Raw genomic sequence first — 27,578 nt, 5'->3', positions numbered from 1 at the left:
ATTGAGATGTGGAGCCCCGGCTGGGGTTAACCAGCCTCATCCCTGTCCATGCTTACGCGGGGTTGAGCGCCACCAGGTGCGTGGAAAAAGCTGGGGACGGACTACTGCAAGTAGTATTGATTCCGGGCACGCCATTACCTGTTCGAAGAAAAGATATTAGGCGGCCTGCACAAGCTGTGTATGTCCATCATTCTACTTGTACAACCTGCAGCTGGTGCACGCATACTGTAGTGTCAGTGACATCAACGTAAGTGGCTGACGAGTTTGATGAGACACCATACAAGCAGACAACGAAGAAGATTGCCGCTAATTTGCTCACATGGTACTTCAAATTCATGTTCTTGATTGGTGGCTTTTCTATCGTGGATGATTTCCTAGGTACGAACAGACGAGGGCAGTCCATCCCGGGCCAACAAGCGTGTCTTCTTTCTTCCTGAAAGCACGGACGTTGCAATCATCCATTCACTGCCCATTCGCCTTCCATCTAAACGCGTCTTCTTCTCATCCAACTCGTTTCTAGCCACCTTCGTCATCGAAGCCGGAGGCTAGCTGTTTGGTCATCCTGAGGCACTCGGTTGTGAGAGTTGATCCAACCCTGAGTTCCGATCAAGCCCTGAGTCCTGCTCCGATCCCGAGTTCTGATCAAGTCCTGAGTCTAGGAAGAAGCCCGGGTCAGTCACAAACTCCTCGTCGAGCTGCGTGGAGTTGTGCTGGTGCCTGTAGACTGGGTCAGAGGCCATCGGTGGCATGAAAGGTGTGGTAGGGTCGATGAAGTTCGGTTGCGAAGAAAACCTCATTCCCGTTGGCTCAGGTACGGGGGACGACGAGCCAACACCAAAGTTGTACCCCAGAGATGGCCAGTAACCGTGGTACTGTTCAACGTTATTTCCGACGTTGTTGCCTGGATGTTGATTAGTAAAGCTCGAAGTAGGTCGAAATTGTCCCTGCGCTGCTGCATCGGCCTGTACATCTAAGTTAGAGCCAATTAGTGAATCGATGCGTCCTTTCAGTGTGGGTTCTTCGATGCTTGCAGCAATATTGACAGCGGTCAACAAGTCCTGGAAAGGACTGCTGCTCGAAGGTGTAGCAGTACCGGGCAGCCCGTGAGAATGGTACTGCAGAAAGGTCGAAGGTCCTGGGATAGTGTCCCGGTAGCTCGGAACCATGGCAGGAACAGCCGGCGCATTAGATGCTGCAGACGTAGATCCTACCCCATAGGAGTGTAGTGCGGGCACCCTTGATATAACCTTGCAGCTAGGATGTTCGTTCCAGTTAACGTTTGGCTTCTTGTGCTTGGCCCAGCATCCGGTAGTCGTATCCAGGTCATCTAGCTTGTCTCCCCAATGGTGTTTCTTAACTGCTTGACGTCTCGTAAAGCCTCTGCCACATACGCTGTGTATGAACTGGCCACTGCCTTTCGGAGCAACTGAAGTACTGTCCCGCGAGACCTTTGTTGAAGGTGGGGAAGCTGTCTGGCTCTTGCTGACGTTGTAATCGTGAACTGTGTTACCAGACGCCTGGCCTCCTTCGGCTTTGGGCTGCAAGAACGATAAAGCACGGCTGCGCTTCCTAGATGGTGGTGGCATACCAATGTCTGGCGCATCCATGGGCATAGGCGTCCAGTTCAGTTTGGAGGATCCCAGAAATGACGCTGCGGGTGGGGCAGTCAAAGGTTTCTGCGCACTCGTAACCTCGGACGATTCCTGGGTCGACATAATTTCCCCTCTGCCTTGCTGGTGGCCAGTCTGGGTGAACCAATCCTCGCTCCACCACGGCTCAAGGTACGGAGATTCTTGCGGGATGTTGCTTTGCTCCGGCTGTGACGGATTCGTGCCGAAGATTTGTTTGGGACGTGGGTAGGGTAGGAAGCCTGATGTTTGGTCGATGCCAGGATATGTGGGCTGCGCACGCGATGGACCAACAAGATCTGGGACGAATGGCGAAGATAGCATAGCGCGGCTGGGAGGGTGCGAGGAATCGGGCCCGTTCTGGGGCATGAGCGCTGGCTGCTCAGTTGACTTTGCGAAGGTCGAGTATTGGGACAAGCCGGTCAGACCCATCGGGCTGAACGTCGTTAGGAGACCGTTGTTGGAGTCCCAGGGAGATGAGAGGAAAGGATGGCGCATCTGAGGCTCATGAACAGGCTGAAGGAACTGTGGTGGTTGGCCCTCGACCAGTGCTAGTGGTAGGTTGTCGAAGTCACCGGCTCCCCATCGTGCGTCTTGGTGGTCGAGTATGTTCTGGAGATCACGCTTGAGGTCGTGATGGTTGCCAAGCGCTTCGGAGATAGTCGATATGGTTTCTCTTTTCGAAGCTCTGCCTTGTCGAAACTCACAGAGTGCACCGAAGATGGTGGTTGCCTCCTGTGACTCGCCGAACGTGAGCTACATAAGGGTTAGCCACTGAGAGCTAGGAGCAGTGGTATTGACAAAACAACGCGCGTGATTGCAAACTTACCTTCACATTCGCAAGAAACGCCGTTGACAAGGCGCCGATGGAGGTCTGAACGGGAGTTGCTTGCGACTCCATGATGTCGCTTCCACGTCTATGCGCGGGCGTGTGCGAATTATCTTCGCCGTTGCTAATCAATTTTGCGTGTTGATGTTGTCTCAATAAGTCATTGTGGGGTAGGCGCACGGCCAATATATGAGTGGTAGGTGCGGTCGGTGAACAGAAAGCACGTGATCTGTGTGACACCAAACAAACGCTCAAGTCCAGATCGCCTTCACCTATCAAAGTGCAGCAGGCTGTCAATTACAAAGGGATGTGTATGGGGCATACCATAGCCTGGAACAATACACGGGGCTTTTCCATCACATTTGAAACCTCGCAGTACCTTGTACAGCTCCAGGTTATCGTGTGGGTAGCCACCCTGGGTGCTTTTCGTCGTAGTTGGGAACCCGGGATGCACGTTTGCTACACGAAGCTCACTGGTCAGTGTGTAGATGCAGTTAAGTGGCCTCGCAAGACTGTTTGTCGTGCCGTCCCAGCATCATAGACCACTTCAACTATGCTCTTTCTGCATCTCCAGCTGCTTTCGAAAGTGTCAAACAACACGAAGTCCGCTGGTTGGCCAGGTTCCAGGTTCAACAATGTTGGCTTGTGGCCAATGACAGCCTTCGCTCGATTTGAGACGGTTTCCTGCATAGTGGCGTTAGAGAGGATGCTGCGAGTGGCAACACGGCACGGGTACGTACATAAAGCAGCTCCGCATCGTTCTTTGTGCCGGCCTGATACAGACCAACCGCGAGCTGAGCTAGACTCAGTGGATCGCAGTTGCCTTGCGGTGTGAATGCGTTACCGATGTTGTTGATAGAGATTGCTCCATTGAGGTCGTAGTCTTTGATGAGCTCTGTGACGGGTAGTGTGCCACGTAGGTTCTCCGGTGTACGCATCATGAATAGGTCCGACGTAGGCAGGCCGACAAAGGAGACAGGCAGCTCACTGATTTCATGCTTTAGACGTAGCCACTCGTCCTTTTTAAAGCGTGTCAAACGCGTGCAATGGCCGAGCGTGACCTGTCTGCCTCCAGACTTGGGCCAGTCCTGCTCCTTCAGGATCTTTAGAACGTCCCAAACAAGTGGTTGTTTGTCTTCCTCCAGAAAGTAGTCCAGATGAAGGTCCAGGTTTTTGTCATGCTCCAGTGCCAGCTGGGTGATCCAACGCACGTTCTCTTTCGACTTGTTCTCGTCGACTTCCACGTATGGCGTGCTCCCAAGTACTTCAACCTCTTCTTTGGACGCTGCTGTAGTCATCATTTCTCGAACTTCCGCACCGTTGTTTGGTCCAGAAAAGAGCGGCAACTGCGCAAAGGCACAAATCTGAATGTCACATATGTCCTTGTACTGCTCCTTCAACTTCAAGCCAGCCTCTAGGCACTTCAACTGCACTACGCCATCCACCTCAACAAACGCTCGCATTGCTGTAACGCCATGCTGGATACTCTCCTCGATGAGCAAGCCACCTCTTCTGAGTAAATCCTCTTCCTCGAATCTTGACTTTGCCTCTCCAGTCATCTCCATGGCCTCTTTGAAGTCGCCGCTTTCGATCTGGAGGTCACTGTACTTGGGATCCTGGAGCAGGAAGCATTTGTCGAGATGGATGTGGGCATGGCAAAGCGAGGGCGCTATGAGCCTGTTGTTTGCATCGAGAACGTCAGTGGCACTCAGGTCGAGTGATCTGTCGTGAGCGTCAACAGACGATATCTTGCCGTCTTCGATAGTGATGTCCCATTGTTCCGAGGAGTCTTTATGCGGTAAACGCACGCCGGCAATCTTCTTCAAAGCCCTGGGGGTCCCTTGATGCTGATCACGTCGTCCCGTCATGGTATTAGCTTTTTCGCGTGGAGGCCAAGGGCGATAATGCGAGCAATCAACTGTCAGTGAGGATCATATGAAGAGAAGACTTTGAGAAGGCTGATGACGTTTAGATGGACTTGACGAGACTAGATGCACGTCGCGGATCGCTCGCCAAGCGCTACGCGTCTAAAGCGTGAATGTATCTGGCCTGCAGCGGCAGCAAGATGACTTTTGATGGTATCTCATATCCACTGAGAAGAGACAATACTGTTCCAGGCAAAACCAGACGACGAGAAATGATGATCTTTCCAGAGGAGGGTAGTTTCGTGGGGTTTCCAGCCTGCAGCCCCGCCATATAGGAGGCGCGAATCACGTCTAAGCTCCATCCTCGAGACGCGTCCCCAGAAAGCTTCCTTCGACCATCCATCTCCACTCTCGCGTCTTCATCGCAGACGTCGCCCTTCCATCGTCGCTGCCATTCACACAGTCGCGCACCTGCCCAAGATGCAGCCGAGTTACCGGCCCAACTATGTTCCGCAGCAGCAAATGGCCATGCCTCCCGCGCGCAGAGGTCCTGGTACGTACCTGCGTATTCTTCCCTAGCGCTCACCGCACCTGCCCCAACTACCTCAACTGCCGCAACCGTTCAGCATGATTAGCATTTCTGACATGGCGTTTGCCTTTCGTAAAGGCCCCATTGTGCCGCCCCAGCACGCCGGCCAGCAGCAGTACAGCAACGCCAACATGCAGGCCCAGCAGCGCATCGACGCCGAGCGCCGCGAAAAGATGCGGCGCATCGCCCGGAACCCGACCGACAAGAATATTCCAGAGGGCGTAGAGGACATTTGCATCGGCGATGGCGTCGTCCGCTACAAGGAGTTGCGCGAGGTCGAGCGCAATCTCGATGCGACCATGATGCGGAAAAAGCTCGACGTGATGGACTCCAAGCACCACTCGCGCGCCTCGCGCTACGGCACCATGCGCATATGGATCTCCAACACCGTCGAGAACCAGCCCTGGCAGAGCACTGGAATCGATGCCGACGCATTCGATTTTGAGAGCAACACGAATGCGACGTACCGCGTGAAGATCCAGGGCCGTTTGCTGGACGAGGAGGGCGACGAGGGTCTTGAGGATGAGGAGGACGAGAAGGACGCAGATGCCATGGACGAGGACAGCGAGCCGAAGCCTGCAGTGAAGCCCAAGCCGTTCTCAAATTACTTCAGCTCCATCACCATCGACTTCGACCGCGCCAAGAGCTTGCAACCCGACAATTTTACCCAGATCGAGTGGAAGCGCCCGGACCAGCCTGGCGCAAAGGAGACAACTTTCAGCGAGCTGGAATTCGAGCGCAAGGGCGACGAGAACATCAACATCACGGTCAACTTGCAGCGATTCCAGAATCCCGAGGTATGTTCTGATGGCTTGAACTTTTGATGTGACTTGCTAATGTGTTTATAGATCTTCCGCCTTAGCAAACCCCTCGCAGAACTACTAGACACCGACGAAGAAGACCGCGCCGGTGTGCTGATGGGCATCTGGGAGTACGCGCGAGCGCAACACCTACAGCAAGACGATGACGAGCGCAAATTCGCATGCGACGCCAAGCTCAAGGCTCTTTTCGGCGGCCAGGACTCGTTCTACTTCCCCAACCTGCCGCAGCTCATCAAGCCGCACTTGACCACCCTCCCGCCGATCCAACTCCAATACACGATCCGCGTCGACAAGGACTACATCTCACCACCAGCGGACTCTGGCAAGGTGGCGTCAGAGCCCACCATCTACGACGTCCAAGTCGCGCTCGAAGACCCTATGCAGCCGCTCTTCCAAGACATCCTCCGCCGCCCAGACAGCATCCAAACACTTCAAGAAATCCAGAAGCTCGACGAGCAAATCGTGCTCCTCATGGGCGCAATCGGCCAATCGAAGGCCAAGCACGCCTTTTTCACCAGCATGTCCAAGGACCCCGTTGCGTTCGTCAAGCGCTGGCTGTCGTCGCAGAGGCGTGACCTCGAGGTCCTGCTCGGTGAGGCGACACGAGGAGGCGGCGAAGACGCATCTGGCGAGGAATGGCGTCGCGGAGGTGCCGATGGCGTATGGGGCACTGACGTTGCCAAAGAGAGCGTGGCGCTGTGGTTAGCAAGGCAGAACATCAAGACCCACTAGGGGTGGCGTGGCGATTGACAGTCTTATGGGATCAAAGGAATTGGAAATGGGACTGGCGTTTTGATTGGTATACCCTAGCAGAGACGGAAGCGAGGCTGTATGAAGCGGACGGTTCGTCAGACCTGGTAGTCTCAAATTGAAATATTTAAGCCGCGCTGGGATCTGAGATGCTCTGTGGTGTTCCCAAATATGACGTTTAAGAGGGGTTGATCGCCCCCGTTGTTGCCGTTTGGTGGGAAGGAGCACATAAATCCGTTCGATGTGTTTCTCAGATAGAGATCGTCAGATTGCTCGCCATGTGTTAAACGCTATTGCTGCTGTTCTTCACTGCATAATAGTTAGCTGAATTCGCTTGTACAATATTGTGATATCTTACAGAGGCCTTCTTCGTGGCTGGCTGATATTAGGCATTCTCATCGTCGGCCCTGCACCTTGATCATTCCGTGATTCTTTCGCTGGAAAAATGAGCTCGTCATGGCTTTCGAATGTCCTCAGATCCAGAATGTACGTTTCCAAGCTCTTATTCACCGTCGGCACGCTCCAACGTGTCATCCGACCCTGAAGATGTTGATGACTTTCGAGATGATGCTGCTTTTGTTTTCGATGGTTTGGAGCTTTTGCCCTTCTTGCCCTGGCCCTCAGATGGTGTTGTTTCCGAGTCGGCCTGCGCGGCAAGTTCTCTCTTCCGCACCTTTCGCAAATGCGACCTCCGAGTCATTGTTCTCCCTCTAATTTTAATCATGAGAAGCTCATGGTCAATATCTGGAAGTTTCGAGACGCGCATGAGATCCTCTGGGCGAGGAGGAGTCAAAATTAGCGAATGTCTCGCACGAATGTAGGGGCACAACGGGTACGTGAGGTAGGTAAATGACAATGTTTGTCCAATGAGAGCGGGGGTCCTACTTACTGCGATAGGTGTTAGAGGGAATGGTAATTGTGATTATGGCTTACCTTATTTGGTCCGCTAAATCCTTGCGTTCTTGCTCCGGGATATCGCTAAAATACAGATGGTAGCCATCGATTTGATTCTTCTCGATGTAGTCCTCAAGCACTTGGTAAATACTGCTCTGCCATTAAGATTAGCCAAACGATGACGGCTCCGGGCATTTTACACTACCAAGAGAAGTCCCCATCCAGTCTTTGCGTCCAGACTATGCTCACCCGTGAATTTATTCATCCAGTCATCGGAAAGCTTTTTCTCTGTTTACTGTGTTACGGAGACCACCGAAAGTTCCGCAAGCGACTTACCCTTCACATATTCATGACGACTTCTAGCATTGCGAAGGACCAGCCAGCGACCTATTTCATGACTTATTGTCCCGACACCGGCATCTTTCAATTCTGCATTGATTTGATCAACCACGCTCTCTTGGAAATCAATACTCTGGTGCCTGTACTCCGCGTAGGACATGCCGTTACAAATCCTCGTGATCATACCCTATAACAGAGTCAGCTCATATTCACAGACATAACATGGTCGAAAGGACGTACGGGTAGCTTCTTGTAGTCTTCTTGTGAGAGTCCAGCTAATGTTTTAACTTCTGATACGAGTGTCACAGAAGGCAATGAGTCGACAACTCTCTTGCGCAAGCAGAGTACAAAGCTGGGTCTCATTTTCGCCGGCGACCAGTATGATGAAGAGATTCTACGGAAAAGTTTAGGTTAATAGTGCGAGAGGGGAAAACGACCGAGAAGCTGATGCGAGGAATGGGAGTATGCCCGAGAAGGAGAAGTCGCGGTCCGCACGCCAAGCATTCTGGCCTGATCTGGCTTCAGCAGCCACCATATGCCTACGACGCATGCATCTCAAAGTCACAGCAGTACAACAGAGTAGGTGGAAATTAGTTGCTAAATAAGGTGCGGGAGATCATGCGCCGGGTTTTTGATGCATGTTGAAGTAGTTGAACTCGCCTGACGCCTTCATACTTGCTGACCTTGAAGTTCTATGGCCGCGGTTAACTTGAAGACGCAGCGTTTGATGAAGATGCTAGCGAACCAATTTGAAGTACGGTTGCAATTGCTATGTTGCAATGCCATGTATTGGGATGTATCATACCGTGCCCATTGCTTCAACGTGACAGTGTCTGACTGCAGGTACCTTTTGTGTCATCAGGACCTCACTTTCGAATATACGTATCTTCCAGAGTTAGATCTACAGAAGTTGAAACTTTTCAGTTTCATTGCTAGTCTGGTCGCTGAAAATGATGTTGGAATCCTCTTGGGAGAATGGTCCGTGCTGATGAACATGGAGATTTGCCGAAGTCCGTTCGCGTCCGGCTATTGAGGCAACCCAACCGACCCCTCATTCCACAACCAACCAACGGAATACCCTAATACTTTCAGGGCTAGTTTAGCGCTTGTCTTACTTGAATCCTGCTTGGTCGGATCTCCGGAAAAGTGAGTTCCAGTACGCGTCTCTATCCACTGCTTGGTAAGTTATTTATAACCTCTAAAAATCGGAATCTTGTCATCAATCCTCTACAACAGAGAACAAACGGCCTGATGGTCTAGTGGTATGATTCCTGCTTTGGGAACGACGTCGTCGACGTCAAAGCCTATTCTGCAGGAGGCCCCGGGTGTAAGTTCACCCAACAGGTTCGAAATGAGCGTTTCTAACGTTCAAATAGTCGAATCCCGGTCAGGCCCCGTCTTTCTTTTTTGCCCTTTTATGCCTCACCAGCCTACAGGTGGTACAGGAGACCAGGGCGAGAAGAGGATGATTTTTGGACCTTGGTGTATTTTCTGAGTGAGCAGATTTTTTCTTTGTGCACTGTGCGGCGGGAACATCGAAGGTGATTTTTGTGTAAGACATGACGGCGTGTAGACGATGGTAGATGCATGTTTGCTATGGCAAGAGTTCATTTGGTTTGCGACACTGTTTAAGGTGGATGCGCTGCTGGAAATGCGCATAGTTGCAGACACCGATCGATTTGTAGGACGAATACATGAACAGGAATATGAGAAGAATCAGCAGGTTCAAGTTTACTTAAATCGATATTATGATCCTTTTACTACGGGTCTATTTGCGAATTTACATCTCAGCGTGAAGCGTCGCAAAGAAGAAAGTGCCGCCAATCTGACGCGCGAAAATCAAGCGAGCCCAATGCCGCGCTTTGCTAGCACGTCAACACAAGAACTCAGAAACACGAATCAACAACACTTTGTGTCATATCATAACAAGTCACTTCCTATTCTAAACTCAGACAACTCATACACAAAGCTAAGTCAGGTCCAAAAAATCAACTTCGCTCTCCCTCCACTTCTTCCGCTCCTTGCCCTTCAACACCGCATCCCCACCACCACCCACTTTCTGTGGACTATCGACGTCTGCAAAGTTCCATCCACCGGCGACACTTTTGCGCAATATGACCTGGCGCTTCTTCTTCTCGCGCGCTTTCCATGCGGCTGGCGGCGAGGTTTTGCTCGAGGGCTCAGGTGATGATGAGATGTGGTTGCGCGGGGAGCGACGGATGGTGGTATTTTGGGTGGTTTGGGGTGGTGGCGATACGGGCGTAGGTACGGTGTCTGTAGCTGTGTCGAGTATAGGTGGTACAGGAGAAGATAGATCACATAGGTCGATGGCGTCGACGTCGGTTGTGGTTGTCTCTACTGCAGGTGGAGCTGGAGAGGATAGACAAGACAAATCTATCGAGTCGACAGCCGGTGATGGTTTCCGTGCTGGAATTGGCTGCGAGGACAGCAGATTTACACTTTCCACCCCAGGAGATGCTGACTTTGTCTTGCGCAAACGAGGTGATGTGCGCCTGCTGCGTGTAGTAGGTATTTGTTCTTTGGAGCTCTTCCGACTCTCTGGTATCGAGCATGATGACAGTGACGATGAGTTGGAAGATATCGAGGTCAATGGTGGCCGAGTCGTGGATGTAGCAGCAGTTCTTCGAGAAGCTGGAGGCACTAGCTGTGTTGCTTTCGATGGCGCTGGCCGTGTGGGTGACGACGTTAGATCGAGCTCATCAAAACCGCTGCGGGACGGTCGAAGGTCCAACGGCGCTGGTATTCGAGTAGTATCAAGTGCAGGCATAACATCACGCAACTTTGTAGGCGTTGCAGATGCTCTCCATGTGTCCAGTGTGGTCTGCTGTGTTTTACCAGGTGACACAGGTACGGAAGTACCACGAGGCGCTCTCCCAGCTTGTGTCGTCTTAGTGCGAGTCTTTGCCTTCTTTGTGGGTAGCTGTGATGGCGAGGGGAGAACCGGCGAGCTGAGCAGATCTAATGAATCCACCGTGTTCAGCAATGGTGGTGTCTTGGGTCGTTCAAATGTCTCTCCAAGCTGCGCTGGAAGGGTGTGTGAACGTTGCATCGGCATTCGTTTCTTCCTCTTCGTCACGCTCGCGGGCAAGTCTGGCAAGACAGGGGAAGGCGACTTCGTAAAGGCTGGTCTTGGTGCCGGCGCAACACTCCTCCGAGCCACAGGTGGAGAGGACAATAAATCTATGACATCCTCGATTTGTGGTGTAGGCTGCCGTGTCTCAGAGAGGTCATCCAGAGTCTTCGCAAATGTGCGGGAAAGCTTCGACCCTGGCTTTGTAACCTTTGCGAATTGGTTGATGGAGGCTTGAGGCACATTATTTGCGGGCTTCGTGCGCCGTGCCTTGGTGGGTTTCGGCGCGGTGCTCGCTGTTTCCTGCGCCATGGCAGGTCGTCGAGGCTTTTGCTTCGTTTGCCTCCCAGCTTCCCAGTCCTCAACAGTCAAGGGTACGCCGACTTTGACGATCGATTCCAATACCCATATCCTAGCAGGCTTGCTAGGCTCGAACTTCGTTGGTCCACGCTTCTTCGGGCCATCGTCTTCAAGTTCATCAGCTACTTCATCGTCTAGATCGACTTCACCCGTTTGCGAGCCTGCAGGCGGCAGATCTGGCTCATCATCTGGCTCTTCTTGATCTAAGTCGATGGTGACAAGTTCGATAGGTGTGAAGCTCACGCGCAACTCTGTGCAATTATCAGTCACCGGGTGTTGTCGCTTCCCATGTATCCCTTTGACCAACAGAGATTCGTCCTCTTGTATCGCTTTCAGGTTGTCCGTAGTTAGTCGATCCAGGTCCTTGGATCGTATGCGCAGCTGGCGAACAAGTAAAGAAGGTGCAAGACTGCGGATGAAATGCTTCGCACCCTCCAGCTTGACCCAGTCAAAGGCATCATGAGTGAAGTCTCGCAGTCCAGGAAAATCGAGATCTTGGTCCCAGTTGATCGAGCGTCGCAGCTTGTCCAGCCCGACCTGATTCGAAATCGCCGGGTGCGTGTAGTATCCTAGGATGTCCAGTCGGGGAAAGTCGTCGGGAATCTTGAGGGTGCCGTGCTTTCGTCTGAAGAGTTTGCTCTCGTTCGTCTTCAGCTCGTGCTGTAGTCTCTCTCGCCACTCGGACATAGCTCTTTTATCGCTAGTCGGTATGCGGCAGAGATCGCGACCAAATCCTGCCTTGGCTGCTTCGCACGCCGTCTTCGGGCCGCACCCTGGTATGCCTTCTGGCACATAGTCGCCTCCACTCATCAGCGCGACCAGAATCATGCCATCGCGATCCAGTCCTGAAGGTCCACTCTTCGTCTCTACAGCATCATAGACGTTGACGTGCGTAGGAGTCTTGCCTGATGACCCCTTCTCTGGTGACCAGTTGCGGATCGTGATGCCGCTCCCAAACATCAGCGTATCGACGTCCTCACTCAAAACAGCATCGACTATGCCTTCGCGCTGGAGAAGTGCGCATTCTGCCTCGGCCTCGCCAGGCGCAAGATGTATGGGATATCCAAACTGTTTCAATAACTGCTTCGCCAGAAATTCGGGGATGGAGGCAACGTTAGGTCCCGTGCGCTTATTGCGCTTGAAGGGCGGCTTGTTGGGGCCGTCGAAAACGAAGACGGGATGAATGGACAAGGCGATCAGTCGTAGGAGGCGATAGTAGAAGGTACGAAGCGCAGGATTCGTGCCACCTGACCTGTCAGCGTCTCTCACTTGGGTGCATCATCACACTGCGCACCTTTACTGGCTTGTATCTGGAAGAGCCATATTGATGTGTCTATAGCAATGCGAAGCGGCCGCCCAGTGTCTTCAAACTTCTCCAAGGCGAGTTTTGAGAGCGCGATGCGTCTTCCGGGGCCGATCTCCTTGTAGATACTGCGCGCATTAGTCCTGCAACATCTCACGTGTTCGAAAATACTCACCCGTGAATACCCATCGCCACTCCATGCTCATGCACAAAGAAGATCGCCGGTCCTTGTCGTGGTGTGACGCGCCGGCTGGGGTGCAGATAAGATTGTTGCTAGGGTGACGACACGCGCGTGGCCCACATCGCGCCCGCATTCCAACCGTTGGCCTCTGCAACACCATCGCTACCAAACTATACACGAAATTCCGGCCATCTGCTGCAGTTATGGCATACCGCGGTCGTTCTCCAGTCACGAGCGACTTCGATGTTCGCAGCAACGACTCCAGCCCCGACCCATTGGCCATGTCCTTCGATGAAAACAAAGCAAAGTCAGCACGCAAAGCAACACCGCGAAGACCGCTAGGCTCCACATCTCCAAGCAAGCAGAACCGACGAGGAGGCGTCTCTGAATTCGAATTCTCGTCCCCATCCAAGGCCATGGTCATGAACACCCCCAGGATGGGCAGCGCAAGCCCGTGGCGGATCAAGGTCACCGTCCATGCCGAACCAGGAAGTGACGACGAGAACGCGCAGTCACCGAGCGTCAAGCGCGTGACAACGAGAACACAGACCACGACTGTCCCTTTGAAGGACCCTGACGCGTCCTCGCCTGTCAAGCGTGGCCGCGGTCGACCAAGGAAGTCCGACGTGGGAGCGACTCCCAAACTTAAGCGAGCTGGAACGCCAAAGAAACGGGCGGCAAGATCAAAGTCACGAGATCTAAGCACGGGGGCCACAGATGCGAATGCGGCAGATGTAGACACGGATGCCCCGCCTAAGAGGAGGAGAGGACGGCCAAGGAAGAACGCACAGCCCCCCGTAGAGGACGAAGACATCATCATGGAGGCACTTCAGATCCATGACGAGCCATCACCGGAAGCGACACCTATTCCTACAGCAAAGTCTAAGCCATCAACATCACAGAAGAGCACACGATTTGCGACTCCGCTGGCATCTGTCCCAGATATTGAGACCACAGATGCGACCCCACAACCACCCAGCTCCGCTCTTCCACAGGACAAGAAGCAGAACGACACACGTCTCACGCTACCAGCCGACCGTCGCAGAAGGGGTTTCCTGCCAGAGTATGAACTACCAGTCATTGACACACCTCCGCGAACAGAGCTGGGAGATAGACTACGCGCTCGCAAGAACACGCCACATGCCAAGAAAGCCGTGACCATCTCGTCGGATGAAGAATCAGACCAAGACAGCGATGTTCTTACCCCAACTAGCGGAGAAGATGACAACGGTGCCGACGAAGAGATGGAGGATCCGTTCGCCACTGCAGGCGCACCGGAAGAAACGCGCGCTGTGGTCGAGCACGAATCGAACTCGGTCGATGCATATCCTGAAATTGAAGGCCCTGTTGCGTGCGGAGAAATGCTTTCTGATCAGCCAACTGAGGATGACGAAGAAGAGCTTCAGGATGCCACCAATTTTGCCTTTGATGAGGGAACCACTCGCATGCCAGACGATACCACAGTGATGGACAGCGAGAACTTCAGCATGATCTCAGTCGAGTCACTACCCCATAGTGGCGGTCTCACCAGCCCACCAAAGGCCGAAGTGAACAGCAAGCCCACGCCTCAAAGTGGCTCTATGCTTAGGCACGAGTATCTGGAGCCATCTATGAGCGTCACTTCTCCTCCGAAAGCCCAACAAGTCTCGGCTCCATCACCAAAACTGTTGAACGTGTCGTCTAGTCTACAGCCAAACACAGGCCTGTCGCGTCCGGCATTCAGACGCTTTGTAACGCCAGTCATCGACGCTGCAATCCCTTCTGCGCCGCCTGAACCTGCGCCGGTCCAGGTGGCACCACCCAAAGCCGAGACTCCGGGACTCGGCCGTGTGGTGACCGCGGGCGTTGCCCTGCAAGGAGTCTTGGACCCCAGTCGTCTCACACCCGAGCCTTCGCAGAAGATGCTGGATGACAAACGCGACAGGCTGGACGACCTCTTCCGTGGCTTCAGCGACAGTACTCGCAAAGAGCTGCAAGCAGGTCTTCGTCTAGGTGAACAGCTTGCCCAAGGCCAGGAGGAAGGACAGTCGTCTCGAGATCACTCTAGTCCTATCAAGCCAAATGCAGAGCCGGAGACTGCACCCAAAGGCGTCTTCAAGTCGAAGCGAAAGCATCGCGAGCCACGCCTTCTTACACCGGAAGACCATGACGATTTTGTCGTTACAGAGGATGTTGAGGCCGAAGGCAACGACGTCCAGTACCCAATACTTGACACTACGACGGAGAAGTCGCTACCCAGCCCAGCAAGGAGCGAAAACGAGATGAGCTGGCAGCTTGATTCTCCACCTGCGGCGAATATCAACTCTGAGCGTCGGCACTCTGTTGCGATGGAGGATCAGCCTGAGCAATCTCACGGGAGCGCACAGATCCAGTCTGTAGCTCATGCGGTCACTCAGGTGCACGAAGAAGACTATGGCGATATTTGGCAGGAGGAAGCCAGCCGATCGTCTAACTCCGCTGGAACCGACAACGTCCCGCAGGTACAAGATCTCTTTGAGCCGGGTCCTGTCGCGCCGGCTCGTGGCAAGCTCCCTCGCACCTTGGCGAGCGCGAGAGTGGCAACCACTTCCAGTATAGCGATGAGGCAGAGTCGCCACAGCAGCACGCTCCAGTACAGAAGGAGCTTGTCGAAGACGAACATGAGGAGAATGAAGTGGACGATGATGAAGATATGTCCGAGGAAGATGATCCTGTTAGTGATGGTAGCGACGATACTGGCATGTTCTTCCAATCCAACATGCCCAACATCTTTAGCAAAAGGCACTCGCGCGACCTAAAACAAAGGAAAACAGAAAAGTTGGATCTGACGCTACTCATGAATGAGGGTGCGAGCTTGGTTCCGGAATCTTCACCTCCTGTTGCGACAAAGAAGTCGTCTCCAGCGACAAAGACTAATCCATTTCTCAACACACCACCACGTTTCTCGGGCTTTCCAAGCTCTCCCCACAAAAGTAGTCCACTCCGGCGAGAGCTGCGCAGCTCAGAACTCTCGTCTGAGGCCCATTCTCGCTTTCACGAAGAATCGTCGCTACCGCTTCCACAAAGCTCACCATTTCATACTTATGTAGACGGAGAGAGCAAAATCTCCATAGCATCTGACCAACGCCAACTTCAAATGGAAATGGGAGATGTTACAGCATCTAGCATCCGGCGCGTGCGCAATGAAGCGGACGGATATCTGGAAGCCTACGAAGCACAAGAACGCAGCTTGAACGAGATCGAGGAGGTGACGGAACTCAGCCGGACTCATATCAGCAAAGTTGCGTCAAGTCCACCGCGGATGAAGATGCTGTCACCTGTACGCAAGAGGGTTCCACTTTTCCAACCGGCACCAGCAAAGCCTATCGAGAGTCTACGAAGGGACAATGAAAGCGAATCAACCACAGAGACCGCAAGTAGCTCCCTTTCGGTACAGCAGCCCTCTGCTGTTGCTGCACAACCTGAGGCACCACAACAGCGACCAACAGTCCTCACCCGCATGACGTCGTCACTGTGGTCCACCGTCACCCGACAGGACAAAGTCGTCAAGCCCCATCCCATCCTCTCAAAGCTCAGCCCACTTCCCAAGGTTGAGCCTTGGACTAAAACACATTACAAGACTCTGGACAGGCTATACGCTATCAACCAGAAGCACTTGGCCCTGTTCTCACCCAACATCACTCCCCCCACCCCTCTGTCCCAGACCAACGCCCACTTACTTCAAAAGTTCCTCAACAAAAACAAACAACCTTACGTCGGCGCCGTCTTCGCCGCATGGGGCTACGAATTCGACATGACCGAGGAATTGGTGGTGCTGTGTCAGGTGTTCTGCGAACTCATGAGCTTGGATAGCGTGAAGGCGTATGAGACGCTAAAGGGCAGGGAGATCGAAATGGGCGACTGCTTGCCTGGTAAGGCGGGTGACTTGATCGATGCGGAGGAGGTTATGAGGAGACTTGCGACGGTGATTCTGGGCGAGGAGGTCCGGGTAGATGAGAAGGAGGGCGTCAAGATCGATCGGACGCGGGGATTGGAGATTCGCTGGCCGCAGCAATGATCTGTAGTAGATTGCTCTTCGGTGTTGATATTTTAGGAGGATAGTGTGTGATCTTTTGGTTGTTGCTTTGGAGTTTTGGTGGGTTTGGATATGATACCTCTGTAACGACCTGAATTTATGACTTTCTCTTGACCACTCTACTTTTACTTGATTCTGCGTGCTTTCATGCCGACATGTTCTTTATATGCTTCTTTCGATTCTGTCCAATCATGCCTTGCATCCCGCCAGCGAAGCCCCGCACCCGCTGTCTCCACTCCGCCCTTCGCTTGCCCCTTGTTAACCCACATCGTGAGCGATTAAACACGCACAACACTCCACGTCTTCCTTTTTACGATTTCCATTATATGTTATCTAAATTGGTGCTTACTCATCAAAATGAATCCGGCCTTATGGTGTACGTCTCCTCTATCCTTCCCCCACCTTTCACTTCACTAACGCTACCGCAGCTAGTCGTATGATTCCTGCTTTGTAAGATTCATAAGCTGTCGTCTGAGGAGCGCCATTCTAATACATCAAGCAGGGGTTACCAAAGCGCAAATGCAGGAGGTCCTGGGTTGTAAGTTTAACTATTTCAGCAAGTTAATGGGTTAAGACTTCGAATCTAACAGTGTACAGCAATTCCCAGTGAGGCCCGAATAATTTACTTTTTACTTTTTTATATACTAGTTAGAGTTAAATATAGTATTAATTTTAAGAAAGAGTACTTAATTAATTTTTAGTTTATTAGATAGAGTAATAATCTTGCTCTATAATAATCTAAATAATTATTACTTTAAATATTTCCTTACTAACTTATAGGCTGTTATATAAACTACTATATATTAATAGATTATAAATTAGCAAAAGCTATTTTAAGCTGTTATTTACTATTAGCGCGCTTAGATATATTATATAATGTAGTGAAGTAACATGCGTTAGCGCAGGGCCTAAGCCTAATAGGATATTAGGCGAAGTATAAAGGCAGAAGGAAGTAGTTTAGAGGTTAACAACTTAATTAACTACTTTTGCATTAAGCATAACTTATCATAATAATAATACTTTATAACTTTTAGAATAACGTTAATTCTTCTCTTAGTTTTAATAGTTTAGAGCTTTTAATCTTCTTATACTAGCTCTTAGAAAGTATTATTTCTAAGTTAGCTTATATAGTAAGTTCTTGCTTCTATACTCTTTATAGATATAGTCTCTAACTTCTTCTTCTTCTTCTTCTTCTTCTTCTTCTTCTATGTTTAACTATAAGAAGCTTATAGTTAATATCTAGAAGTTTTAAGATGCATATAAGATCTTCTAGGCAAGAAGGAATTAGCAGAGATAGAAGCAGAGCTGTATAAAGCGGACAGTTCGTTAGACCTTATAGTCTTGAATTAAAACATCTAAGCTGCGCTAAGATCTAAGATGCTCTGTGCTGTTGCCAAATATCTAGGGAACCTTTGTTCTTATCTGTGCCTAATTCTTGCCCTTGCCCTTCAATGCTTTGGCACCAGACTTGCTGGACTCGCCTCCATCATCGTCACCGTCAAACCCTCGCTTCTGCCCCCGCGACATGTCTTCTTGTCCTTCATCGTCCGTAACATCACCCTCAATGATCACATCTTGTTCGAAAGCCGGTTCCTCAATCTCTTGTAGAACACCAGACTGGCGTTCGGTACCGATAGTGAGCACAACCCGGCTCATAGTACGAGTTTCGTTGGCGATCTTGGTTCTGACTGTCTTAGTCTTCTTGCCGAACTTGCCAAAAAGTACCTCGACCACATTTGTGAAGGCAGTTGCAGGGACCAGTCGTTCATCTACACCCATTTCTGACATGCTTGCAAAAGCGAGGAACGTTCGTAGGTGCGGATGGTTCTTGTATTTTGCCTGCATACAGAATGAGGCGACCTGTGCAAAAACCGAATTGGCGTGAACGGACGCAGGAACCAGATCAATGTCACCACCATTGGGTAGTGTTTCGGCAATGTATCTGTCGATGAGCCAGACTAGATCTCCAGGCTGTGCTGGCAGTGTAGCGTTGATGATGCTGAGGTATTTCTCCTTCGTCTTGACTGTTTGATACACCCAAGTGAAAGGTAGCCCTCTCTTCGAGCCAGCGAAGAATGAGTTCGGGTAATAGTCTTCGTTCGCAGTTGACAAGGAAGATGAAGCCTTGCTCCTTATTGCAAGCTTCGAACCAAGAACGTAGTCTACAGAGAGCCCTGTTACGTCTTCCCAATGAGAGATGAACAGCGTCCAATGGGCTTGTTCACATAATGTGAGCACGAGACTGGCAATTGGCACGGTTTCCGTCTTGCTGTTGCCGCTGAGAAGCGGTTTCCTGTCGCCCTTCGATTCACCGGCCCCATTACGAATGTCGAGACCACCTTCGGTACTAGTTGAATTAGATCATATAATCGATACTAACAGTGAACTTGGGGGACTTACAAAACAACAAACCGCTTGTCGTTCCCGTCGGAAGGCAGCACATTTTCCGGAAGCAGAACCGGTCCTATACTCCAAACTTGTCCATCATCTTCGGTCCAAATAAGAGTATGGCGCTTGTCCTTATCTCCACCACCAGCCCATGGATAGTGCTGAATATTGAGTTCGTATGAATCACCAATTGCTTCCATAGCTCCAGCATGAAGATCGAGATGCGAACGCTTCGCCTTTCTCTGGACCTTAGTAGCAAGAATACCCCGGGGAGGCTTGCCAATGGCTACTGTCTTCTTTCGTGCAAACCTCGCCTGCCAATCTGCGGTCTGAGCTACGGCGTACTCTGACTTTGACTTCTCGAAAGCTTGCCCAAACGGGTGATTTGAGCTCAGTTGCATATTGAGCTGTCCGAGAATCTGCTCACATTTTTGCTTCCGTGGAAGGTTCGGGTTCTTGTGATCGACCGTGACTGCATATTCCATAGCCGCCCATGCCATTCCAGAAACCATAGCCAACAAACGTGTGATTAAAGTCTTCAAAATACCGGCATGGCCGACTCGTCCAGGATGAAAACATGGGATGAGGACACATTCTGCGCCCAGTGTAACTCCTTGAGCACCATCGAATGACGCCATTTGAGGAACACCCATCACCTCCTTCAGCCAGTACGCCTCACTGTCGTTTGCTTTGCTGAGCTTGCTATACTCGGTTTCGTATGCACCCTGAGTAAACGGTTGGAAGCTCTTCATACCGGCGTAGGTAGGCTGCTACTGGTCAGCAAGTCGGGTTCAAATAAAGTAAAGGAGGAGTAGCATACGATGTTGCCGTATGTGAGTAGCACATAGGGCTTCGTGATGTTAAGGTACTGTTTGGCAAAGAGGCTGGCAGCCTTGAAGTCGTCCTTATGCTTAACAAACCAAGGAAAGAAGTCGAAAAAAGGCAAATAGCTCTGTTTCGCCAGATGTTTGGTTAGATCTTGGTTGAAAGAGCTTTTCAGGCTCTGCTCCCAATGACCGAAATTGTTGTATAGCACCGTGACCAAGTCGACACTACGGCCGCCCGCTTCGAAAAATGGTTCCTCATCATCTTCGTGCGTGTCGCCAAAGTCAGAACCAACCGTTACCATGACAGCTGAACCATCAGACAGGACATTGGGCTTGCCTTGCCTCACCAACATGTTCTCGGTAGCATCCGAGAAAGTGTGTTCTTTCGATTGACCTTTCGTGGTTGAAGGATGTTGATTGACATAGTTTCGAATATCTTTTGCGTACTGTCGAAGAGCTTGTTCTGTGGCTGGTGGACAAGGTTTCGTAGTTCCTAGCGCGGATAAAGTCTTCGTGCGTAGGCTGTCGAATGCATCGCGGTCCTCTTGCGTCATCAAGATTGTTTCATTACCCCCAGCCTCTGTGTTGAGCACGCTGTCTCCAAACAAGGCAATTAGTACTTGTTCGTTCAGCTCTTGAAGATTTGGGCCAATAGGTGCACCAAGAATCGCACTCGCGTGCTCCACGACATCCACTTGGGCGCTCTCCAATACTGAGGGACAGATCATACCACAAGTCTTCAAGAATCGACTGAAGAATGACCGCAACGATACGGAATATATGTCTGAAACATGACGATCCCAGGGTCTGTTCCTCGTCTGTCCACAGTATCTGAGGGTGATGTATGCGATGTCGCTCATGTCTTCTATCCTTTCAAGCCAGACATATATACGTTCATTCATATCGAAGCCATCGTGGAGCATGGCATGTAGCACATTTCGAAGATCCTCGACCCTGACTGTGAAGGTCCGAATGTAGAAAAGCGTTGCGTTCGGAGGTGAGATGTCGCTATCAGGTGTAGACGCCTCAAGTTTGAGCATATCTTTCAGCATATGCGTACCAATAGCAAACGGATCTTGTAAGAGTAGACGGAATTGAGATTCTTGATCGAGACTGCCGCATGTCAGTAGTCGCCGGAGTTTTGTCGAAGTTGAATAACTCACTGCTTGGGGAGGCACCACCAGAACTTGTTAGTCTTGATCAGCATAGAAGTGATGTTGCGCGCCTTCAGGCGCTCCGTGATAACTTTCAGTATATCTTTGCGAAGATCTTCAAGAGCAATATAGTCCTTCTCTGGAAGCTGTCCATTGACGAGACTACTGGTAGGTAGACTGTTCTGTGTACGCTCGCTGATAGTCCGTCGGCATCTGGAAAGCAGTTTCTGTGCCTCGTTCACTAGTGGCTGTGAAGAGGACGTCCCCGTTTGTATTGTAGGGCCGGAGCCTGGATCGAGATCGATCGACGCACCGGACTCCATTGTCGGATTTGTAAAGCTGACCTTGTCTTTGATTATGGTCGTGCTTAACCTAAGGGCTGGTCAGGTTCTGACTGTCGCCGTTATGGTTCGAATGAGTTGTTCGCGATGACACGCCAACTCTTTTGCCTGGCTGGTTGAATAAAACTGTAGGCTTGAACGTTTGCTCAATAAAGATGTTTGCGGGGTGGGGCTCGGGCGCAACGCACGAGCTACGCGAAAACAAGCTAAGCCTGACCAGGGCACGTCAGTGAAAGTACCAAATTTCCCCAGCACTGTCTGTTAGTTATCCATGTAGTTGCTCATTATTCATAAATGAGCAGTCGAGTCTACTCGATGTAGGCAAAATGTGTATTAATTTCTCTACCTACGCCTAACTTTGGTCTCTACTGCCACATGTCTGCACCGGAGGTATGACCTCAGAGTACCTAGGTTACCACACTCTAACTAGAGATTGTCCAAAATGAGGCAAAAAATGCACGAAAGAAAGTAAGAAACCTGAGGAACTTTGTTTCACGCTTCACCCATAGTTCAGCTGGCCTTGCGCGTAGAGTCTTACATTACATGACTTATCATCGGGTGCACAGTTTAGATGAATAGGGTTGTGCAAGCTCGTGCATCTTTGTATTTTTGAACAAACTTGCCGCGCCGGTATTTTGAGCATGTGTGGAAACCCCTCATTAATACGCTGCATTCCGCGATCCGGGAGAAGCTGTGTGCGAATCTGGCACATCTACCCTTCCACGCAGACACACATTAGCTTGGCCGTTTTTACATCATTTGATATTGATTCTATTGTGTACTTTTGTTCTCAGCCCAAGCCTGACCCGTGGCCTTTCCAACGGCGACTGCATGCAGCTCTCAAAATATGCCATGACGCAGCTCGCTTGCTCGTGCTTTTAGGTAATGCTACAAATGGAATGAATGCAAAAGACTGGCGAGCTCCTCGGCTCCAGTTTTTCAAGTCGACTTCTCCCGTCCCTTAGCCCTCTTCTCCTGCAGATATCGCCACGCTCTCTCAGGGCCTGCAGTGAGTATGCCTTTGGCGCTCTGGATTGACGAGGGCCACTTGACTGTCTGATTGATGGCTTTCGTCACCATCTGCGGCAGATCCTTCTCCGCAGCTAGACTCTTGTCAAAAGCACCTCCCAACTGCTTCTTGAGTCCCCCCTTCGCATCCTCATCCGTCGCTGCTTCCAGCATCTCCTGGTAATCGCGGCCGGACATGCCAATCTTGCCGCGGTATTGGAAGTAAACCCTTTCCCTGAATTTCTTGGGCAACCGCCGAACAATATTGCCGCGTCGCTCGGGATCCATGTCCTGCTCAAGCTTGTATATCCAGCTTGTCATCTTCCATCCACCCTGATTTGCGCGTTGCCTGTTCGTCGAGGTATCGCATGTTAGGTAGTGACATGATCAGATCGTGGTAGAGGTAGCGAAAGTGTCGCAATTGGTTGTTGACGATATTGGAGATCTTCTTAGGATTCTCGCTGCCGTACTGCATGCGCGGGTCGCCCTGGTAGCTCAAGCCAGTGATGGTAGAGTATAGCTCCTTCTCGGTGAAGCTTGTTGGGAGGAGTAGGAGCGAGCATCGGACGGCGGAGAGGAGGTTGCGCTGGTTTGCGACACGGATGTTCGGCTCTTCGAACAGAATCTTGACGGGCTTGTGTAGTCGTCCGGCGAGGTACAACGTGTCCCATTCGGTAAGGTCGCGAAGCAGAGTGTCATAGTCCACCACCGCATACTTGATCATCGTGCCATTGACCGTTATGTATGGGTTAAAGTACACGCCGGCGCCCAGTTTCTGCACACGGTTTATAACTCCTGAGCCAAGGGAGCCTAGGAAGGAGTAATGGTCACGGTGGCTGCGCAAGTTCAGCGAATGGAAGTGCTCTGAGAAGCGCGGCGTCAAGACGAAGTCTATCATTTTCCCACCACCTTTCTGCCATTTCAATATCGCCTCAGGCGGGTTCGGATGAGGCGAATTGGTGGTACGCGACGCTGTTGCAGCTGACTGAGGGAAGACGCCAGAGCCGTAGGCAAACGCATACGTTATAGGAGGGAACTGTCGCAGGATGCCTCTCAAGCTTCTTTTGAACTCTTCATTCGTCTGCATCAACTGGTTCTTGCCGAAACCCTCCGGCAGCTGCTTGAAGTCGGACAGCGACGGAGCTTCATCCTCCCACTCTGGAGGCAGCGCATGGTATTCGTACGGTTTTTTTTCGGTCGGCTCCGTCGGCTGCGACGATATAAAGCGGCGATTCCATTGGGCGACTGGCCTTCTGCACCCAGCTATCCGTACTAATGGGCGAAGTCGATTCATCTTGTGCTGAGCTCGGTGCCTCAGGCGTTGCGAAGAGGGAGCTCGGATGACGTAAGCCCGAGCTTGATCGCTTTCGGGATGGCGCGGACCCCTCGCGATTGACTTTGTTTACGCGCGCCTTCCCCATCAACACTTTTCCCATCCAAGCCAGCGTACACACGAAACGCTACAACGACGCGGAAGACTCTATTCTGCGCATCCAACCCATCTTTCAGACCACGCGATCACAGTCCGACACTCAAAAATCTAACAACACACACTAAAGTCGCATTGACGCATCGCAACTCCTACCATGGACGCGTCAATGGCTACGTTCCAGGCGCGACTTGCAACATTCCAAGGAGCACCTGCCGCAAAGACGAGACGCTCCAGTTCACGTTCGAAGAAGGCTGCGCCAAAAGCAAAGGCAGCATGGCCATTGGCAGCACCGAGTGCAGAAGATCTGGCCTTCGCTGGATTCGTATGGAGGCCCACGTCAGTCAGCCCAGACAACGTCCAGTGCTGGGCCTGCAACTGCCAGCTCGATGGCTGGGAAGAGGCCGACGTCCCTGCATATGAGCATCTCACACATTCACCCAGCTGTGGTTTTGCTGTTGTCACTACTATCCGACTTCGCCATGGAGATCCCGGCAGAACCGAAGAAGATCCGATCAGTGAGCGGATGATCGCTGCACGTAAAGAGACATTCGGCGATCTGTGGCCCCTCGACGTCAGCGCTGGCTACCCTTCGGTCGATCAATTAGCTGAAGCAGGCTGGTTCTATGATCCAACAGAGGAGACCCCGGATGGTGCGACATGCGCCTACTGTCACCTGTCCCTAGACGCCTGGGACGCAGGAGATGACCCACTTGAGGAGCATCGTCGTCGAGCATCGGACTGTCTCTTCTTTGCACTCAGCGAACTGTATCACCCAGTCGCACCAGAGCCCAAGAAAGCAAAGCGCGTCACGAAAGGAAAGCGGGCGTCTAGCCGTTCGTCCATCGCCAGCAATGCTACTTCTACGACAGCCCCACAGAAGAAAGCTACACGAGGAAAGACTCGAGCCAGCGAGGCGATTGACGACACGCAGATGTCTGACACAACGGCCTCAAAGAAGAAAGCTACACGTGGAAGAAAGCGTGCTAGCGAAGCTGTTGACGAAACGCAAATGTCGGAGACAGTAGCGCCTAAGAAGAAGGCTACCCGTGGCAAGAAGGCCGCCACCGAGTCTATGGATGATACACAAATGTCCGAGGCAACGACTCGCGGCACGCGAGGAAGGAAGCCCGCTAGTGAAGCCATCGATGACACTCAGCTATCCAAGGCGACCACTCGAGGAAGGAAGCGCGCGAGCGAGGCGATTGACGACACCCACCTGTCCAAGGCGACAACCCGCGGAAAGAAGCGCATCAGCGAGGCAACCGATGACTCCGAATTGCCCAAGGCTAAGCCCCGTGGCAAGAAGCGTACCAGTGAAGCCATTGAGGATGACATGCAGATGTCTGACATCCACCATGACCCCCCCAAGCGTATGCGTTTCTCAAGCATGTCCAGTTTCCCAGATGACCTTGACGTCGGCACTCCTAAGAATCAGCCCACGACGGAAACGGTCACCGAGCCCTTCACCATGTCAAGCCTGCCAGGAAGCGTGCTAGCTGGTACACCTAAGCGAACACCGGCTCATATGAAGGAGGCCGCAGTTACCAAGACCCCTTCTCGCAAGCAGGTTGAAGACGACGAGAACAACGGCTGGAAGCCAACCGACATGGACGCATTCTTCGGCAACCAGGAAGAGGTACAGGGCTTCTTCAACGGGGTTCTGGTCGATGCCGGTTTGGACGAGCTCACCGCAACTGGAACCACACCAAAGCAGATCCAGGCTGCAGTGTTGGCTGCTCTGACGGACGAGGAGAAGGCGATGACGATTGAGCAGTGGGTCATGTATAACGCACAGCGAGGAGAGGAGAAGTTGCGCAAGGCATGCGAGCAGCAGATTGCAGCATTCCGCGCGGAGGGCAAGCGTGCTTTGGCACAGCTGCAGGCCATTCCCACATATTAGGAGAGAACGAAATTGAGAGGATTACGGAGTTTGGGATGCATCGGGGCGGCGTTCAATCGTTTATGATACCCTGGCCGGAAACACGGGCCTGAAGGCATGCAAGGCGTTATTGGGTCACATGGAGATATCGGAGGTCATTCGCTCGTAGGCTACTGTATGGTTCCTTAGGAGCAGTTGGCTTTAGAGCTGGATCAAGCTTCTCCTCCACTCTATCGCGGCTTGAAGGGAATCTTGTTGGTTGTAGCCGCCTTCGGGCTGGCTCCCTCGGGACAACCGTATATTGCCAGGTAGAGAGGTGGAGCTGACGAGGTTTGCGTTCTGGGGTGCTGCGACTAGGTGACATTGGAGCTGGGCTTGTTTTGTTTTAGTACTATGAGATCATGACGAATGAATAACACGGATGAAATAATTCAGCTTGCCTCACTGTGATGCTGCGATTGCCTTGACGCCATCTCACCTGGATTGAGTGAGCATTTTTATGACAGTTTTATCAACACGGTCTCACGTGACATCGCGTTCAATTATCTGATGTTGATACATGTCCAAAGATTCATGTCCCTACTCCACAAATCCGCGAATCCGCTGCAGATTCTCCAGAAACCCACCTCCCGATTTCTGCTGCGGTACCGCCGGCGTCTGCGCCGTCTTCACACTCCCACTCCTCCCGGGCCTCTTGTTCCTCTCCCTCTCCTTCTCAATCTCCCTCAGCTTATCCTCCGCCACCCTAACCAATCCCTCTACAAACTTGCCCCTCGCCTTCTCCTCCGCTGTGCCCTTCCACACCTGCGCCAAGTCCCTCAGCGCCTGTATCCTGACCTCCGCTTTCTCCCTCCCACCCTCTGGATCACCAGTAATTAAATCTGCTATCTCAGACCGCAGCGCAGCGGCGAATTCCTTACCCTTCTGCTCCTGCGAGGCGTTGTCGGAGCCGGGCTCGGGCGCAGACACGGAGATCAGGGAGGATGTGAGGGAGATTTCGGAGGGAGGGAGGGTCCAGTGCATGGCTTCGCCGAAGACTTTGATGACGGTTTCGAGGCGCGTGCGCACGGTTGTGAGGGTGCGGAGATCGGAGATGTATTCGGGCGTGGAGTCTGGGGGTGGGTCTTGGGGTTGGGGTGGTTGCGAGGGAGATGGCTCTGTTGGTAGGGCTGGGCTCTTGAGGGCCTCATCTTTCTGCTCTGTAGGGAGCTTGATTCCGCCGGGGAGAAACTTTTCGACATCGTCTTTGAGGTCGGTGGTGAACGTCTCTGTGAGGCTGATTGTTTCTCCACGTAGCACTTCCACCTCGTAGGCTAACCGTGCCCCGCTTCGTAGGATGTCATCGGTGAGCTGGGTGAGGATGGCGGATAGTCGCGTCGTGTGTGCATTGAGCTGCGAGAGGAGGTCCTGGGTCTGAGAGGAGAGATCTGCCAGCGAGACAGCATTCGCTGACTTCAAAGGACGGGCCGATGCGGAAGATAGCGACAGTGCAGGTAAAGTTGCATTGAGGTACTCGGCGGGGTCGAATTTGTACTCCAAGAACGGTGCGAGCGCGGGATCAGCGACATGTGAGGATCTGGATATGGTCTTCTCTTCAGCTACGGCCATGGTGTCTTACGGAGATATGAATAGCTGCGGAGATGTTCCTGGATCGCCTAAATTTAGAGCCGGTCGGTTGGGACGTTCGCTCCCGCGGCTTAGATAGTGGGGCAAACTAGCTGTATCTTGGACTACACCTTGCAACCTTGCCTTGCTCTCTATCACCTCATCAACAGTGGATATAGAACATCTGAGAGTCTGGTAGGTAAAAGCTGCATCGAATTTGGACCTCATCTGGCCAAAGAC

General features: G+C 52.0%; 10 protein-coding genes across 10 annotated transcripts; 4 read left to right on the top strand and 6 right to left on the bottom strand.

Annotated features, from left to right (window-relative positions):
- Window positions 1-516: 516 nt before the first annotated feature.
- On the bottom strand, window positions 517-4,325 carry SNOG_06334 (hypothetical protein; the record flags this gene model as incomplete). The annotated part of the gene is made up of 7 exons (XM_001796657.1): window positions 517-562; window positions 595-1,058; window positions 1,392-2,384; window positions 2,458-2,570; window positions 2,782-2,872; window positions 2,983-3,141; window positions 3,198-4,325. The coding sequence occupies 7 exons, from the start codon at window positions 4,323-4,325 to the stop codon at window positions 517-519; spliced, it is 2,994 nt and encodes a 997-aa protein (XP_001796709.1).
- A 624-nt stretch (window positions 4,326-4,949) lies between these two features.
- SNOG_06332 (hypothetical protein) lies at window positions 4,950-6,671 on the top strand (the record flags this gene model as incomplete). The annotated part of the gene is made up of 2 exons (XM_001796656.1): window positions 4,950-5,708; window positions 5,760-6,671. The coding sequence occupies 2 exons, from the start codon at window positions 4,950-4,952 to the stop codon at window positions 6,462-6,464; spliced, it is 1,464 nt and encodes a 487-aa protein (XP_001796708.1). The 3' UTR covers window positions 6,465-6,671.
- Window positions 6,672-6,984: 313 nt separating this feature from the next.
- SNOG_06330 (hypothetical protein) lies at window positions 6,985-8,078 on the bottom strand (the record flags this gene model as incomplete). Its single annotated transcript, XM_001796655.1, has 5 exons — window positions 6,985-7,363; window positions 7,416-7,526; window positions 7,577-7,664; window positions 7,713-7,902; window positions 7,956-8,078. The coding sequence occupies 5 exons, from the start codon at window positions 8,076-8,078 to the stop codon at window positions 6,985-6,987; spliced, it is 891 nt and encodes a 296-aa protein (XP_001796707.1).
- Window positions 8,079-9,684: 1,606 nt separating this feature from the next.
- SNOG_06329 (hypothetical protein) lies at window positions 9,685-12,445 on the bottom strand (the record flags this gene model as incomplete). The annotated part of the gene is made up of 4 exons (XM_001796654.1): window positions 9,685-9,869; window positions 10,174-10,380; window positions 10,596-12,413; window positions 12,436-12,445. 4 exons carry the CDS (start codon window positions 12,443-12,445, stop codon window positions 9,685-9,687), a joined length of 2,220 nt encoding a protein of 739 aa, XP_001796706.1.
- Window positions 12,446-12,853: 408 nt separating this feature from the next.
- On the top strand, window positions 12,854-16,686 carry SNOG_06328 (hypothetical protein; the record flags this gene model as incomplete). The annotated part of the gene is made up of 3 exons (XM_001796653.1): window positions 12,854-15,193; window positions 15,223-15,475; window positions 15,788-16,686. The coding sequence occupies 3 exons, from the start codon at window positions 12,854-12,856 to the stop codon at window positions 16,684-16,686; spliced, it is 3,492 nt and encodes a 1,163-aa protein (XP_001796705.1).
- Window positions 16,687-17,061: 375 nt separating this feature from the next.
- SNOG_06327 (hypothetical protein) lies at window positions 17,062-17,314 on the top strand (the record flags this gene model as incomplete). Its single annotated transcript, XM_001796652.1, has 4 exons — window positions 17,062-17,080; window positions 17,133-17,154; window positions 17,207-17,242; window positions 17,302-17,314. The coding sequence occupies 4 exons, from the start codon at window positions 17,062-17,064 to the stop codon at window positions 17,312-17,314; spliced, it is 90 nt and encodes a 29-aa protein (XP_001796704.1).
- An 818-nt stretch (window positions 17,315-18,132) lies between these two features.
- On the bottom strand, window positions 18,133-20,272 carry SNOG_06326 (hypothetical protein; the record flags this gene model as incomplete). Its single annotated transcript, XM_001796651.1, has 3 exons — window positions 18,133-19,051; window positions 19,105-19,859; window positions 19,913-20,272. 3 exons carry the CDS (start codon window positions 20,270-20,272, stop codon window positions 18,133-18,135), a joined length of 2,034 nt encoding a protein of 677 aa, XP_001796703.1.
- Window positions 20,273-22,353: 2,081 nt separating this feature from the next.
- On the bottom strand, window positions 22,354-23,716 carry SNOG_06325 (hypothetical protein; the record flags this gene model as incomplete). The annotated part of the gene is made up of 3 exons (XM_001796650.1): window positions 22,354-22,771; window positions 22,806-23,632; window positions 23,696-23,716. The coding sequence occupies 3 exons, from the start codon at window positions 23,714-23,716 to the stop codon at window positions 22,354-22,356; spliced, it is 1,266 nt and encodes a 421-aa protein (XP_001796702.1).
- A 292-nt stretch (window positions 23,717-24,008) lies between these two features.
- SNOG_06324 (hypothetical protein) lies at window positions 24,009-25,754 on the top strand (the record flags this gene model as incomplete). The annotated part of the gene is made up of 1 exon (XM_001796649.1): window positions 24,009-25,754. One exon carries the CDS (start codon window positions 24,009-24,011, stop codon window positions 25,752-25,754), a length of 1,746 nt encoding a protein of 581 aa, XP_001796701.1.
- Window positions 25,755-26,312: 558 nt separating this feature from the next.
- Window positions 26,313-27,341, bottom strand: SNOG_06323 (hypothetical protein; the record flags this gene model as incomplete). Its single annotated transcript, XM_001796648.1, has 1 exon — window positions 26,313-27,341. One exon carries the CDS (start codon window positions 27,339-27,341, stop codon window positions 26,313-26,315), a length of 1,029 nt encoding a protein of 342 aa, XP_001796700.1.
- Between the last annotated feature and the right edge of the window lie 237 nt (window positions 27,342-27,578).

This window comes from Parastagonospora nodorum, assembly GCF_000146915.1.
Source record: "Parastagonospora nodorum SN15 chromosome Unknown scaffold_9, whole genome shotgun sequence".
In the NCBI taxonomy this organism is placed as follows: domain Eukaryota; kingdom Fungi; phylum Ascomycota; class Dothideomycetes; order Pleosporales; family Phaeosphaeriaceae; genus Parastagonospora; species Parastagonospora nodorum.
The sequence above is the reverse complement of the archived record's forward strand: the minus strand, read 5'-3'. Positions and strand labels throughout refer to the sequence as shown.